The sequence below is a fragment of the Cyprinus carpio genome, chromosome B18 (genome assembly GCF_018340385.1).
Source record: "Cyprinus carpio isolate SPL01 chromosome B18, ASM1834038v1, whole genome shotgun sequence".
Classification (NCBI taxonomy): Eukaryota; Metazoa; Chordata; class Actinopteri; order Cypriniformes; family Cyprinidae; genus Cyprinus; species Cyprinus carpio.
Window position 1 is genome coordinate 13,660,499 of NC_056614.1, and position 15,190 is coordinate 13,675,688.

The following is a 15,190-nucleotide window of genomic DNA, read 5'->3' on the forward strand; positions in this document are numbered from 1 at the left end:
GGACACTGTGTAGGGACCCTGTCAATCGGAACACAGTTCATGCACGGAGCTCACTTCTAACAAGCTGATGATCTGAATCAGGTGTGTTAATTAAGAGAGACATGCAAAATATGCAGATCAGGGGTACGCAAGGACTGGAATTGAGAACCGCTGTCTTATAATATGCATTTATTTTTACCTTACTTGCTCCAAAAGTGGCACCTAGTGGCAAAGAATAAATTTGCATTTTCATTCAGACCAACGCCCATGTTGACTTCAACATGAAACAGCTTGGGATTCGTTTTAAATACGACTCATTTAAATGATTCAGAGTCGACTCCTTCTTTTGAGAAATAATAAATTTATACACTGTGCACTTTCAGATGTAAAATTTTACAGGATGTTTTCATTCACTTAGAGCTGTGTTACACACTGCATGAAAGGTATTTTTCAAAAATCCAAAAATAGGGGCACTTTAAGGTCAAAAGTAAATGATGGAGACTATGTAAGAGAGAGAGGTCAGTGGTCTGTATTCAGAGAGGGCATAACTGTTGTTTTCTACAATGTGGCTCCTTTGTTCCTTTATTAGTTCCTCAGTTTAAATACTACTGAGACATGCAGTTAAATATTATCATCAGTTCTTTGTGTTTGTACAGCATGCACTTTGGATAATACAATGATTTGCTTCCCATGTGTGTTTGAATTTAATGAATGATATAGGTTTCCTGGTTTTTGTTGTTATTTTTGATAACATAACTAATTTTCTTTTGTAAAATGATCATTAAATTCCATCCTGAAAATACTGTACAAGTTTGTACTATGTGTGTCTTGGAATTCAGACATTAACAAGTGTTAAATTCTTTATCCATTTGTATGTTGTTGCTGTATAATAGAACCTTGAAATGTGAGCTTACTGCTAATTGTTTCGGGCTTAATTTATAACCTAAAATACATAAATAATTCCAGTAAATCATTTGAATGCATGAATTTCAATATACAAACTTTTCTCATTGCAAAAAACTGCATTAGTCAGCTAAACCAGAGAAAGGGTGTGGAAAGAGGAAGAGAATGATTTACATGCAAATTGCTCCTCAGCAAAGAACAGTTCCCAACAACCAAGGATTGGACTTTATTCCAGACAGTTTAAACTGCTTTGCAGTAGGATCCTAAATTGAATTCATTATATTTATAACACAAAGTAGCCATAGAGAATTTCAACACATTGCATATGGAAATTTGCACCTGCATAGGTCATCTATTGGCAAGGATGCCTCTTGAAATTTAACAGACAGCCAACATTGTGATAGATCATAATTCTGTTTATTTGTCATGTTTAAAGCATGAAAAGGGCAGTGGCCTCATTCTGTTCCGAAAAGTTGTAAGAAAACAACTTTTAAGATAAAATGGACACACTACATAAAAAGAGCATTTCACAGACTGAGTGCCAGAGTTCAACATATTTCACAGGACTAAGGAGCAAACTTTGTCTTCTTCTGCGTTGAGCAACAGGTTTGGTCTGCATCCAGAGCTGTAAGGAGACAGCCAACCCAATGCTTGTCACCCAATAAAGCCTCCACTGCGAACTGACAGCCTTCCAGATGAGGCTGGAGCACTCCCAAATGGAAGATGTCTGGCACTCACACAATCCATTTTTACTTTCTCACTCTGTGAACGATCCGATCCCTTCACTCTTCTTACATTTCTGGCAGCGTTTCAGTCCCCTGGGCTTTGCTAAACTCTCTCCATCTCACACGCACAAAGAGAAAACCAAACGCACGTCAGGAGACAAAGATAAAGGAGTTTATGACAGAAGAAAAAGTGTAGGGTGATACAATGCAGAGAATGGGAGAAAAATTTAAAGCACTACATCAAAAAACCTCAGTAAAATATGTCAGTTTGGTTCTATAGCTGTAAAATACCTTTTGACACCTTTATACCTTTAGCACCTTTATTGGCTGTTTAATCTACCAGATCACATGATTTAAATCTGCTTTGCACACATGCTATTCATAGTGTTTCGTAGTCACATCATTTATTAGGTCATTAAAGGCTGGACATTTCTCACTTTTCAAGATGTTGCAAAAGTCACAAAAAATCTGTTTTTCTTTACCTTTTATAAAATACTATTAATGGAATATATGCATATATAATTCATGATTTTTGTATTTTAATGGCCTGAATATTTATGAGGAATTTATGGGGCGATGGATTGGGAGTGGCAGAGGTCAATCAAGTCACCTTTATTTGTATAGTTAATATTTTAACAATACAGGTTGTGACTGGTACAGTATCACATCTATGATACAGGATACCAGCTGATCAGAAAGTACTGGGGGCTAAATTTATTGTTCTTTTCTACTGAAGCTATGTGAATGAGACACAAACACAGAGTACATCATTGCACTACAAATGCGATGTAGTCATACATTTCTGACCACCTCTGTTAATACTGGGTTAAAAACAACCCAGCGCTGGGTAAATACTGGACAGAACACATGCTGGGTTATTTTGACCCAGCTGGTTGGGTTAAACGTTTTTACTCACCATGCTGGGTTGTTTAATTTAAGTCATTGATTGTTTAAAATTTATTATACTGCTGGCTTAAAATGGCCTGGAAATTAAAAATCACACACATAATTACTATAGGCAACACCAATAATCAAAAGATGAACATTTATTATTAAGCAAGAATACCCATGGACAAAATACAAGACAAATTGAATTTATTTAGGTGAATACAGCATAGGTTACAATATTACATACTTTTAACACTTGTATTTTGTTCGTTTTCTGGGTAAGATTTTGATGGCGCTATAGCCCCCCTAAAAATGGCCTAGCGACACCCATGGTTAATAGTATATCATATACATTGAAAATAGAAATGATAGCTCAATTTTACCATCTAAAAAAAGTATTTTTCAGTACTGAAAATAGTGAGTAAAAGCTTTTATTTTCCCCTTTCCAGGGTAGCAAAACAACAACATAACATATACCCAAGAAATATATTTAATTTGGGTCTGTACAGTTGCCTTGAAACAACAAAAAAAAAGTGGGTCAAACTGACCCGCGGACATCAAAATCGTTATAAATTTATGTGTGTGTACATGCTATTGTATTGTATTGTTTTATGTATTGTTGCTCCTATATGTCCCGCCTTTCTGAAACACGTTGATTTTTACAAAGCTTATCGTTCTGAAAAGCGAGGTGTGCTCTGATTGGCCAGCTATCCAGTGTGTTGTGATTGGCTGAATACCGCAAACGTGTGATGGAAATGTTACACTCCTTACCATACTGTGATGCTGTCTCCCGGCACGATGAGACAAAACCAATAAAACCCATTACAAACGAGGCATTTGTTGCATCCAGTGGGGACATAATTACTGATTATAATTACTTGTACTGTGTTTTTACAGGGTTGCGTATCGCAGCATTACTCTACACTGCTGAAAACTCGCATTTGAATCATCAGTGGCAAATTCTTTAAATATAAAAAATGTACTTACAGGCTGTGAGTCAGAAGTGCCAGACTGTCCTTGCAAAGTTGGAACTACCCCACTTTATAGATCAGCCTTTGATCACAGACCCATTGTAAGCTACTCTGCAGGGTCAGGAAAAAGTCCTCCATAAAATGCATCACATACGGCGAGCTTAAGTGAGGAACGGCTGGTGGACTTGAGAACTGCGCGGCCAGTGGATTCAATGAAGGAGCAGCCGGCGGGCTTGCAGCAACCACATGTGATGACCCCGAGCTGGACTCCCCTTTGTCCACAGTGAAAGCCGATCCGGCAATCCACAGTGCAAAGTTAATGTATTTCCTCAGTGACCAGCACAGATCAGCTCTAGGCATGACGAAGCAGATATCTTCCTCTTTTGGAAGGCCAAGCAAAGTAGTTTCATTTTCACATTGATACACACAGAATCTCCACAACATGGCGGCAGCAGCAACAACAATGCAGTAAGAATAAAAGTTATGCCTTTTTTCTTTGCGTGAACATCTGGGCGGTGTTATACAAATCTTCCCACACAGTGATGTAGACATGTGGGGTTGTGTTTAAATGAGGCGTTTTAGGAGGGCGTGGACAAGTCTTAACTTTTATGAAGAATATCTCTTTGGATTTGAGACTTTAGTCTTTGCAACTTTACAGATCTTCTTCATGCACCAAGAGCTTGTAACACTCCAAAGAAAAAGGAAAAATTGAAATCACATCATATGACCCCTTTAAAAAGCCTGTGCTAGCAGATTTGTTGTTGAGAAGTTTCACCGGAGACAAGTTCAACCCAGCGGTAAGGTAGAAAAAAAATAAAAATAACCCAGCGTTAATATGACCCAGCACCAGGGTAAAATATAATAAAATAACCCAATAAAATGGCCCAACAAGCTGAACCCAGCATGTGGGTTAAAAAAATAAACCATCATCTGGGTATAAATATTAAATACAAACAACCCAATAAAATGACCCGTTAGGCTTAACCCAGCATTTTGATATAAATAATAATAATAATAATAATAATAATAATAATAATAGTCCTTTTTTTAGAGTAGCACCGAAATTCCTCTATCATATATTTTTTTTTAGTACTTTTTACAGTAAGTTGCCAAGGTGAAAGTTTTCATTTTTAAATAGTTTATATATATGCTGTAGAATCCCCTGACAAATTAAACCCACCTTTTTTTTTTCAAGGAAAATGATACAGACATTTCATGATCCATTAACCATGATGGATCATTTTGGATTTTTCAGAAGAAACCAGATCCTGACAATCTGCAAAGGAATGTGTTCACATTACAGCTCTGAATTCTATTAGTTTCTCTAATTTATTTATTTGCTCTTTGACTTTGACTTTGTTCACCGTTGTTTAAGCGTACCTGATCTTACTTAGCGGGTGGTGGTTGTGCTTCATTTCACAGCCACATGAGGGCGGCAGACATCTTTTGAAATCTCTGCTGATTTAATCTCAAAAACAAAGACGTTTACAAAAGAAACAAACCTTAGCTGTATATACACAGTTAAAAACAACTAATTTAAGTTATAGTTATTTTTCTCTGTCTCTTTTTCCCCTTTTTTTTCCAGCCAAGCACAGACAATATTGTGTATTTTTCCTTGTTTGGTATATAAATCAGATTTCAGAAACATACTCAACCCTAATAAAAACATGACTTTTGAAAATATAGGCTAAGAGTTAGTACTCTATCAATTAATAAATAAAAACAAAAATAAAAAAAAATTGTTAAGAGATTTAACCAGTGTCTCCCTGTGGCCTGTTCACTTCTCTGAAAAAGGTCTGGATTTTCTCCAAGTACTTTGGATGAACAAAGACATTTAATTCAGGTTATTTCATATAAAGGTGTGCATAAATGGTACAAATCTGCCTTAAGAGCCCACTCCACTCTAGACTTTTCTCAATTGCAATTAAAAATTGAATGTTTATCTTCTATGGAAAGCTGTTAACATTAGAAAACATGTAAATCTTGTCACTTGCAATTAAGCATTTCTCTACTGATCTTATGCCCTCTGTATAATGTATCTTTATTACCATTCTTACCTGCTTCTGGGTGAGGTGCATGCATCTCCTGGAAGGGTGCATTTTTAAAATGCCACAAAAATCATTTTCAACAGTTTTTAGTAATGTTGTTATGGAAAATAATTCAAATTGATATCTATTTTATGAGTTCACACTTACATATACTCAGATTGTGCGAATATTATGCATATTTGGCTTGCTGTCCAAGGGGAGGGATCGGTCAGAATTTAGTCCAAACCCAAAGAACTCCTCCATATCCCTAGCTTGAATAGGAATAGTTGGGAGTGAGGAGCTGGGGTGGTGGAGGAATGCCCGAAAACTGTTGTGGGACAAAGGTGAGTTGGCTGTATATATTTTATTGCTGTCAAACAATTAATCATGATTAATCGCATCCGAAATAAAAGTCTTTGTTTACATAATATATGTGTGTGTTTGTTGTGTATATTTATTATGCATATATAAATACACACGCATGCATGTATATATTTCAGAAAAATGTTATGTGTATATATTAAATATATTTATATATAATATTAATTATATGAATTTAAATATATACATGTAAATATTTTCAAAATATTTATATATAATATAAATTATATTATTGTAATTATATATATAAATTTTATTTTGGATCCAATTAATTGTGTGACAGCACTAATATATTTACTATCGTGATAATTAAGTTGATTATCTGAACGTGGTCCACCTGTGCTGAATAGTTTTATTATTTAAACATGCTCATTCCAAACTTTGTTAATAAAACATAATTTATTTAAAACTGAGACCAGCGCAGGCTTGAGGTAGCTAGATACTGAGTAGTTAGGGACCTGAGCTCTGTGATCACACAGCAAAGAGAGGGAACTCTGAGTTGGAAACTTAAAGACCATTAAACAGTAACAAAGTACTCTGATGTTCTCTCAGATGTTCAATTAATATCTGGGGAGGCCAGATGGATCCTTTGCACTGGGGTCATGTTGGGACTGGAGCTTTCTTTGAGACTGGAGCTCTGTGACCAAGGTGCTAAAAGAGTGGGGGCTTGGGGCTGGTACAGTCGAGATGGAATGTTGACACTCCAATCAAGTGTAGTAGTTGCTGGAGTCTGGAGAATGTTGATGCTCCAATCAGATACAGAGCAGACTGGAACGAGAAGGACTTTGGCGCTCCAGTCAGATGCAGAGCTGACAAAAGAGAGGAGGATGTTGGCACTCCAGTCTGGCACAGAGTGGACAAAATTTCAGCACTCCAATCAAATGGGGAGCTAACAGGAGTTGGAAGGGCATCACTGCTCCATTCATGCTTAGAGCAGACTGGAGCATGGATGTTGTTGGCGTACCATTCAGATGCAGAGTGGTCTGAAGTGGGGAGGATGCTGTTGCTCCAATCATGTTCAGAGCAGACTGGAACATGGAGGACATTATCATCATCCTCAGGGTGGACAATGGGGAGATCTTTACAATCACTGGTATGAAGATCTGCCACCTCTTTGATGAGAAAATACCCACCTCCAAAACCTTTTCTTCTTTTTAATGGTATGCTCCTTCCTTCCCCTCACATTTTTACCATCCACATCCCTCTCTCCAGCACTAACTGGATGTGGATTGTTTTCCACTTTACTAGTTGAAGATATTGTTGGTGTACCATGATGGTATTTGTACACACAGTGACTTACAGATTTTACTGTGTTTCTATGCTAACTTTGGGTTCTGCTAATGTTAATGTTAAAAAAGCTGCATTTTTTTTTTTTTTTGTACTGCTGTCTTGAACTTGAACTCGTCTATACAATGATCCTTATCATTACAATTTCTTACTATTTTATGTGGGGTTTGACAGCAAAGAGCAAACGTGTGGCAAAAACTTAAGGTTTAGCTTACCTGTCGAGAAGAAACTCTGCAAGATCTGCATCTCGATTGAAACCCAAATGTTTCATTAAGTTCCTTGTAAAAGCAAAGTTTACCCTCGTTTTACCCAGTTGTCTGTCTCTATGTATTTTGGCTTGCACTTCTGTAATCAAATCTGCATTTCTTACACTCACTAGCCCTGCTAAACACCCTCTGGCTTAGCCTGCTAAAGTAGCTACTCCCCAAACTCTTGCTATTGGTTGAGCTGGAATGATTGACAGATCTGAGCAGACCGATATAAATGATTTTATGGTGCAGCTGTACACTTTTTGGGGAGATAAATGAATACCATAATCTATGAACAATAAACTGGGTAAAGAGAATGTATTCTGACCTAAAAATCTACTTTAAAGTAAAGGCCTGTTTACACTAAAAAAGATAACTATAAAGATAAATATAACGATAATAGCATCCACACCAGCGGACGATATTGTCATCTCCTGCTTTAAATTTTCAGGCTCATTTAAGCAGGAGTGCAAAAATTAACCATGGTTTTATTGTAGTAAAAGTGTAGTAAAAAATTTTTTTTTTTTTTTGGCATATTGATTACCATTTGTATAACTAAAGTTTTACTACAAATGCCATGGATAAACAATTTTTCCGTCAGCGAACGTTACAAAAAGCGGACGTAATGCAGACCTAAACGGACGACGTCCCCTGTTTGCTGTGCGCAGCGTGTCAATCTGAATTGAGGCGGGGTGAAGTTACGAGGTTTAATTTTGGATAATTTTTCATGGCACACCTGATTGGGCTAGGGTTTGGCATCTGCCATATTCAAAACGTAATAATCACTTAATCTAGTTTGCGCCAACAGTTGTACACGGAAGCAGCTCCGGGCCGATGATGTATGAGGTCATGCGCCGGTGAGTATCGTGAAAACCAACGTTTGTTAACAGGAGCAAAGGAAGCAAAGTTCCTTACTTTAGCATCCTCCAACATTCTCCTTTACAAATCCTCGTTTTTTACTTCTAATTCTTGACCGTTGTTTTGTTTTGATCACTTCTGAGCGGCGGATGCGTAAACCCGAACTCAGGCATCATCCGCCCAGAACTGCTTAATTTATTAACAGTGAGCGCAAGCTAGATTTAAGTGATTATTACGTTTTGAATATGGATATTTTTCTTACAAAAATGCATCAATTCGCTACAGGAGGCCTTTGTTCACCCCCCGGGGCTGTGTGAGACACTTTTTTTTATATATAGATGGGCGCTTTTTATTTAAAATCTTTTGGACTGAAGCAATGCAACACCCGCTGACTGCAATGATAGAGCTTGAAAGATCAAAGACAATTTTTAATATAACTAGGACTGTATTCGTCTGAAAGTAGAAAGTCATATACACCTAGGATGCCTTGGGGGTGATTAAAATGCAGCCTAATTCTCATTTTTGGGTGAACTAACCCTTTAACTCATCAAGTAAAACATTTCACAAAGAATCTGGCTTCAAATGTTAAAACAGATAGGGCTTTGGACACATTCTGGTTGTCAAACGTTACTGGAACATTATCATAATGTGTATACCTCTGTGAACCTGAAGTGAAGTGAATTTAGTGGCCAAATACAGTGCTATTTTTGTAGCTTATGAGATTTTGTTGCTCTCACCCTCAGATACTTGTGTGCTATTACTGACAACTAGTTTAAAAAAGAGAATTAAATCCACTACTGTGCTATTTTTTTTATAGCTTATGAGATTTTTTTCACCACTGTATTGTGTGCTAAGTTATCTAATTTTCTTATTAAGCTGACAATTAATAATATTTATAATAATAATAATAATAATAATAATAATAATAATAATAATAATAATAAAGATAAAGTGATTGACTTAGATTAAAAATAAAGATAAGGCATATACTTAAAGGAGGGAGAAACAAAGAATTCATGTCATATTGTTGCTCTGCTGTGGCAGGTCCAAAAAATGAATCCATGCAGACCGGGGGCAATTTTTTGAGCAATGTTGCCGGGCAACTATGGTTAATGTTGGCATCAACAGCCAACCAGGTGAGACGCAGGGCACACATCTGATCTAAAGTATCCAGATAGAAATTTGTTACCCATTCTCAGTGGGAAAGTGCCCAAGAATCATTGATCAAAAAAAGTTCCCCGGCAAAATTGCTCAAAAAGTTGTCCCATGTATCATCAGCTTTAGACTCCCAAAGGTCAGATTTATAGTGACACTGAGATTCTGAGCAAATGGTTCATCAGAGATTCCTTTAATGTTAGTCTTATCTTCAATACAAATGCATACACATCAATTTCAGCTAAAATCACATAGAATTACTATAGCAATAAACATCACAATACGAAAAAAAAAATGCTGGTCTTCAAGCAGGGAAGAGGTACATTCACCCTACACACGCACGCAAACACACACACACACACACACACACACACACACACACACACACACACACACACACAGAGAGAGAGAGAGAGAGAGAGAGAGAGAGAGAGAGAGAGAGAGAGAGAGAGAGAGAGAGAGATCTCCAACATCCACACAGGAATAGATAAAAATGGAAATTCACATGACTATACAACACTAATATAATGTGCTTGTGAAAGCTTGCATTCAAGGACTGTGGTGATGTCTTGGTGACAGGAGAGTGGTTTGTTCTATTTTTTTTTATTTTTGTTTTTACTAAAAGCACAAATGCCTATACAAACAAGCCAGCATTACTCAGTATAAATATTCTTCATCCAAAATCAGTGCAGCACCTTCTTCATCTGTTTTTCAGGCTTTATCTGGTCTATTTAACACCTGGTCGAAATTACGCATGGGCTTTATGACAAAAAGCCTCTTTGCAGTATTCAAAGAATGTTATTTATTTTTTTTTGTTAATGTTTTATTTTGTTACCTTGTACCTCAAAGGTCCAGCTGTGAAGTACAGGTCAATGATTCTTTTTTTTTTTTTTTTTGTTCCTTAATAATTTTAGAGATATAAAATGGAGTAAAACATTCTTTGACAAGTGGTTCAGTTTTCTTTTGTGGTGTTTTCCTTTTTGAAAAAGTCTTTCGGTAAACTTGATCTATTGGATTCCCCTGAACAGACACATGGCGAACACCATTGCGAAAAGCTGTTGAGAAAAGAAACAAACATCTTATATAGATCCATATGAAAGTAAACAAACAATTATGAATCATTCAAATAGTTTTGCTTGATTTAGTTATATAAAATAGACAAATTAAATCTTAAGGGCCCCTGACTTGTTAAAAAAAAGAAGCTTAATTCCCCTTCCCTGCTAAATTGAAACTGTTCTGTTAATCATTTTAAAGGGACAGTTCACCTAAAAATTAACTCACCTGGAGTAATTCTGTCATTAATCATTCAAAACCCGTAAGACCTACAAATAAAGTCTTTATATTTGTTTTCATTGCGCATAAAAAGTATTCTTGTAACTTCATAAAATTACAGTTGAACCACTGATGTCACATGGACTATTTTAATGATTTACTTACTACTTTTCTAGGCCTCGAACATGGTAGCTGCATTGCTGTCTAAGGAGGGTCAAAAAGCTCTTGGATTTCATCAAAAATATCTTAATTTGTGTTCCGAAGATGAACAAAGGTCTTACAGGTTTGGAACAACATGACGGTGAGTAATTAATGACAGAATTGTGATTTATGAGTGAATTATCCCTTTAATTTGTATTGTATGGCATGATGATTCTCAGAAGTCACTCACTTCTGCTGTCTGCCTCCAGCACATTACCACATGAGGGCAGCAATGATTCAATTTACAGGACTGTCTCTCTTCTGTTAAACTCAATCTCATGTGTCTGTGGCCATTCTCTCAATATCTATCCTATTTTCAACAGTTTTAAACTATTCTCTGAGATAATGTCAATGGAACAGACATTTAATGCCATACCTCAATCGTGAGTACAACAATAGCCAGGGCACCAGCAACATAGATGTACATCTCAAAGTAGTCCACAACTGCTGAATAGCAGCCCTGCAGATCCAAACACAAAGAAAAACATTTTCATTTGTACAATATTGTGAAATAATGCCAATATATAGACACGTATCCAAGTTGTTTTTAAATAAAAAAAAAAAAGAATCTCAAAAAAGTGCATACGACTTGTGCACTATATTCTGCTGTGACCAGTTCACTGAGTTTGAATGAGTGGATGAATCATTGCTTTGATCTCTTCCATTAGTTTTTTCAGACTTTTCTTTTTAGTTCATTTCAATTTTTCAGACTTCTCACAAGCAACAACTGATAATTTTTTCATTTATACTTTCAAACAATTGCTTACTCTCACTAAGAACAAAACCAACCAATATTTCAATCTCTTAATAGAACAGTACAAACAACAGTACAATTGAACAGGCTGCACATTTATTCTCACAGTCTCATTTTCATTCCTGTCAAAAATGAAATATGGTGCCATCTTGACTATAGTTACATCTAAATCCAGAGGATCGCTAAGGCATTAGACATATAAGTATGACTTTTGTTACAGATGCTTTGAAAAAAATGAACAGTCCTGCTTTTGAAATGTACTGGACAGTTTGATCAAGAATCAAACTGACTCTGATCTGATATCAAATGAACATCTGACTGAAGGAGAAGATTATCACTGAACAATGATTCAACAATTAGCCATTCTTTCACACAAAACTACCAAAATTACTCCAGATGACTGAATACAGCACACAAGTCATGGACTATTTTATAGTGTTTTTTTGTTTGTTTGTTTTTTTCATAATTATGATGTTAAACAGCTGTGAAATGTGTAAACATTTTTCAAAATGACAATTTTTTTTTATTTTACAAATACACTAATAAGGGTTTGGAACTACATGAGGGTGAGTCAACTTGTAACTTTTTTAATACAAGTATGCATGACTAGAGGACATCTGTCTTAAAACACATGCGGACCCTTACTTAAGTTTTACTGCCCCTGCTCGCTTTCACAGAAACTCTCACACGCACTCACATTCCCCAGACACTGAGAACATGGAAAAGCACTAGTCAGCATTTGGAGAGCTGAAGCTGAATGGTAACCCTATTCCTCTTTTCCTGTTTTTCTGCTCTAGTTAAATCTGAGCTATGAGCTTTTGAGCAGGCAGAGGGGATGTGACGTATACAGAAGTATAAGAGCCCACCTTGTTGTTCCGGTATAGCATGCTGCCTGACAGGCATTCCTCCCTGTTACTGAAGCCTGCTTCTCCAACATGACTATTCCTACGACAGCAGGCCTCAGGCACCACTTCACCAGGGTTTATAAACCTGAAGATGCTTTCCTCAAAGTCCTCTGGACTGTTCACTCCACAGCAGTCAAACTAGAGGGATGCAGAGCCAGGCAAATAATAGTTAAAATAAGCTCATTTTTGAGCATTGAGGTATTGATGGGTCAAATAAGTTTGATAAACACTGATTCGCAGTAGCTGATGTTTAAGGAACAAACAAGACCTACTGTATTCATAATGGCGTTCCACGTTGATGTGAAGACATCAGTGTTGTTGTAGCCTTGGTAGTGCCTCTTCAGTTCCTTAGTAAAGTATTCTCTGGTCAGCTGTACACACACACACACGCACAAATTAAAATACTAGAGATATTAGCAGCATGCCAACACTGAAAACATGAAGCTGCCTCAACATGTTGGACATGGTCACTCACATGTTCCCGGAAGATGAAGGCGAGAATGGCTGCCGCCAGCTCTGCCAGGAATATAATGAGGATCAGCATGAAGAACTGCAGAGAAAGGAGGATTTTGTGACACAGGCTGTGTTTGGGTCAGACAACTCTATTTACTAACAGACTAAATCCTGTCTGTATGAATAACTGCTATGAAACAGGACTGTATTTTGATACACTCTTAAAAATTGCGGTTCTCTAAATGGGTTTGCACAACAATGCCATGAAAGAATCATTTTGGGTTTCCCAAAGAACCTTTCAGTGAAGAGTTCTTAAAAGAACCATTCTTTTCTTAGTGTGAGAAACATTTTAATAATTTAAAGAACCTTTTTCCACTGTAAAGAACCTTATGTCCAAAGGAAAGGTTTTCAAGGTTCTTTATGGTACCATAGATGTATGTAGCCTATTGAAACATAGTGTCCTCTCCAATATACTGTGACTCACAAAAAGCAGCAAACACTTGTTTTCTCGTATGGCGCCGCAGCAGCCCAGGAAGCCCAGCAGGAACAGCATGCTCCCCATGGCCAGGATGATGTAGACGCCTGTGAAGAGAAGGGGGTTGGCTGCCACTATCTCCCTAAAACCCGTGGGGTCCACCACCACCCACACCCCAACACCAAGGAGGAAGGAGCCACCCAGCTGTGGAGATTGAGAGATAAAGAAAAAAAAGACATTTAGTATTACTATATTACAGTTTGTGTTATTTTTCACTGTTTTATAAAGCAAAAAAGAAATCCATTTCTTCTCATTTGCCTAAAAGGCAAACTTACATTTTCAATACATTTATTTAAACTTATGCAGTGGCTACAGTAAAATTAGGGAGGTTTACCTAGGGTTGATAAAGGGGCTATAGTGAGTAATATTTAAAGGCATAAGTCACCCAAAAATGAAAACCCTCATGTCGTTCTAAACCTATATGACTTTTCTTTGTGGAACATATTATGAAATGTCTCAAAATGCTTTTTTTTGTCCATACAATGGAAGTCAATGGTAACCACAACTGTTTGGTTACCAATTATTTTGTTCAAAATATCTTGATAAAATGATGAATTTTGGGTAAACTATTCCTTGAATGATGATAAATATTGCTCCTGGCATACAATATAACATTTACACTTTACACACCCTTTGCAACATCCAAAATAATTTCCTACCTATTACAGAAAAAAATAAATAATAATAATTATTACAGTTCAGTCATTCTGCATCTTCCCCATTTCCTAGCCAACCATTTTGGTTCAGTTTTTAGCAACAGTAAGTCTTTTAATGAGGGCTTAAGACTCTTCAACAAACGAACATTTTTGTTTTTATGGAAAATATATTTTTACTTAATCAGCAGTAACTGAAAAGCCTTGAACAAGGCTGAAAATCTTCAGAAAGTCAAAAAAAATGAGGATTTTCAGTAGCAACTTCAGTAATTTTCATTTAATTTTCACAGTATCCATATTTTTATTTTTAATGGAATTTAATGTTAGCTCCTTGTTATAATCATATTCACATACCATAGTAATTACACGATTACACATCAGATAATACCATTGGTATTTTAGTGAATTAGTAGAATTGTTTTAGATAAAGGATTCTACTAATGGCACAAAATTACATTCTTACATTCAAGACACATTCTATGAAAGCAATATGCAGTAATATTCACATAACATCCTCTAATAAAATAACACTTTTAAACATTAAATAAAAAAGATAATGATTGCTGATTATTTTGCAAGTGCAGGATTAATGATTGTGATAAATATGAAAAATTATCATGCACCACAAACTGCTGAGTTGTATGCACATTCCTTGGTAAAGTGAACACAAAGGTTAACGTGCTACCGAGCAGAGAGAGTATACTAATGGGCTCGACTGCTGAAAATAAATCATTTTTGAGCAAACGGCTACTGAAAGTGAATGCTTCCAGAGAGGAGGGGGAAGGTGAATGGATAGAGGAGCTTGAGGAGTTTTAACAGGCGAGTCAAAGACAGTCGAGTGGGGGCTGGGAAACGCTGCTGTTTCTTTTTGCAGCTTCCCACAATCCTCTACCTGTCAAAGTGATACCCTTCCTCCACACCATCGTTCATAGACACACATACACACACACATTCACAGATGAAGGTTTGAGCAGACACCAGACTGGTGATTAAGC

The 15,190-nt window shown here is 36.6% G+C and overlaps 1 protein-coding gene across 1 annotated transcript in view; it reads right to left on the reverse strand.

Moving 5' to 3' along the window:
- Positions 1-9,598: 9,598 nt before the first annotated feature.
- LOC109083254 (tetraspanin-18-like) overlaps positions 9,599-15,190 on the reverse strand; it is a 39,435-nt gene continuing 33,843 nt past the window's right edge. The window contains exons 4-9 of the mRNA XM_042743922.1: positions 13,492-13,686; positions 13,030-13,104; positions 12,827-12,925; positions 12,516-12,692; positions 11,272-11,355; positions 9,599-10,477 (exon numbers count right to left, since the gene is read on the reverse strand). Coding sequence (XP_042599856.1) covers positions 10,430-10,477; positions 11,272-11,355; positions 12,516-12,692; positions 12,827-12,925; positions 13,030-13,104; positions 13,492-13,686 — 678 coding nt within the window. The 3' untranslated portion in view covers positions 9,599-10,429. The remainder of the gene's footprint in view (positions 10,478-11,271; positions 11,356-12,515; positions 12,693-12,826; positions 12,926-13,029; positions 13,105-13,491; positions 13,687-15,190) is intronic.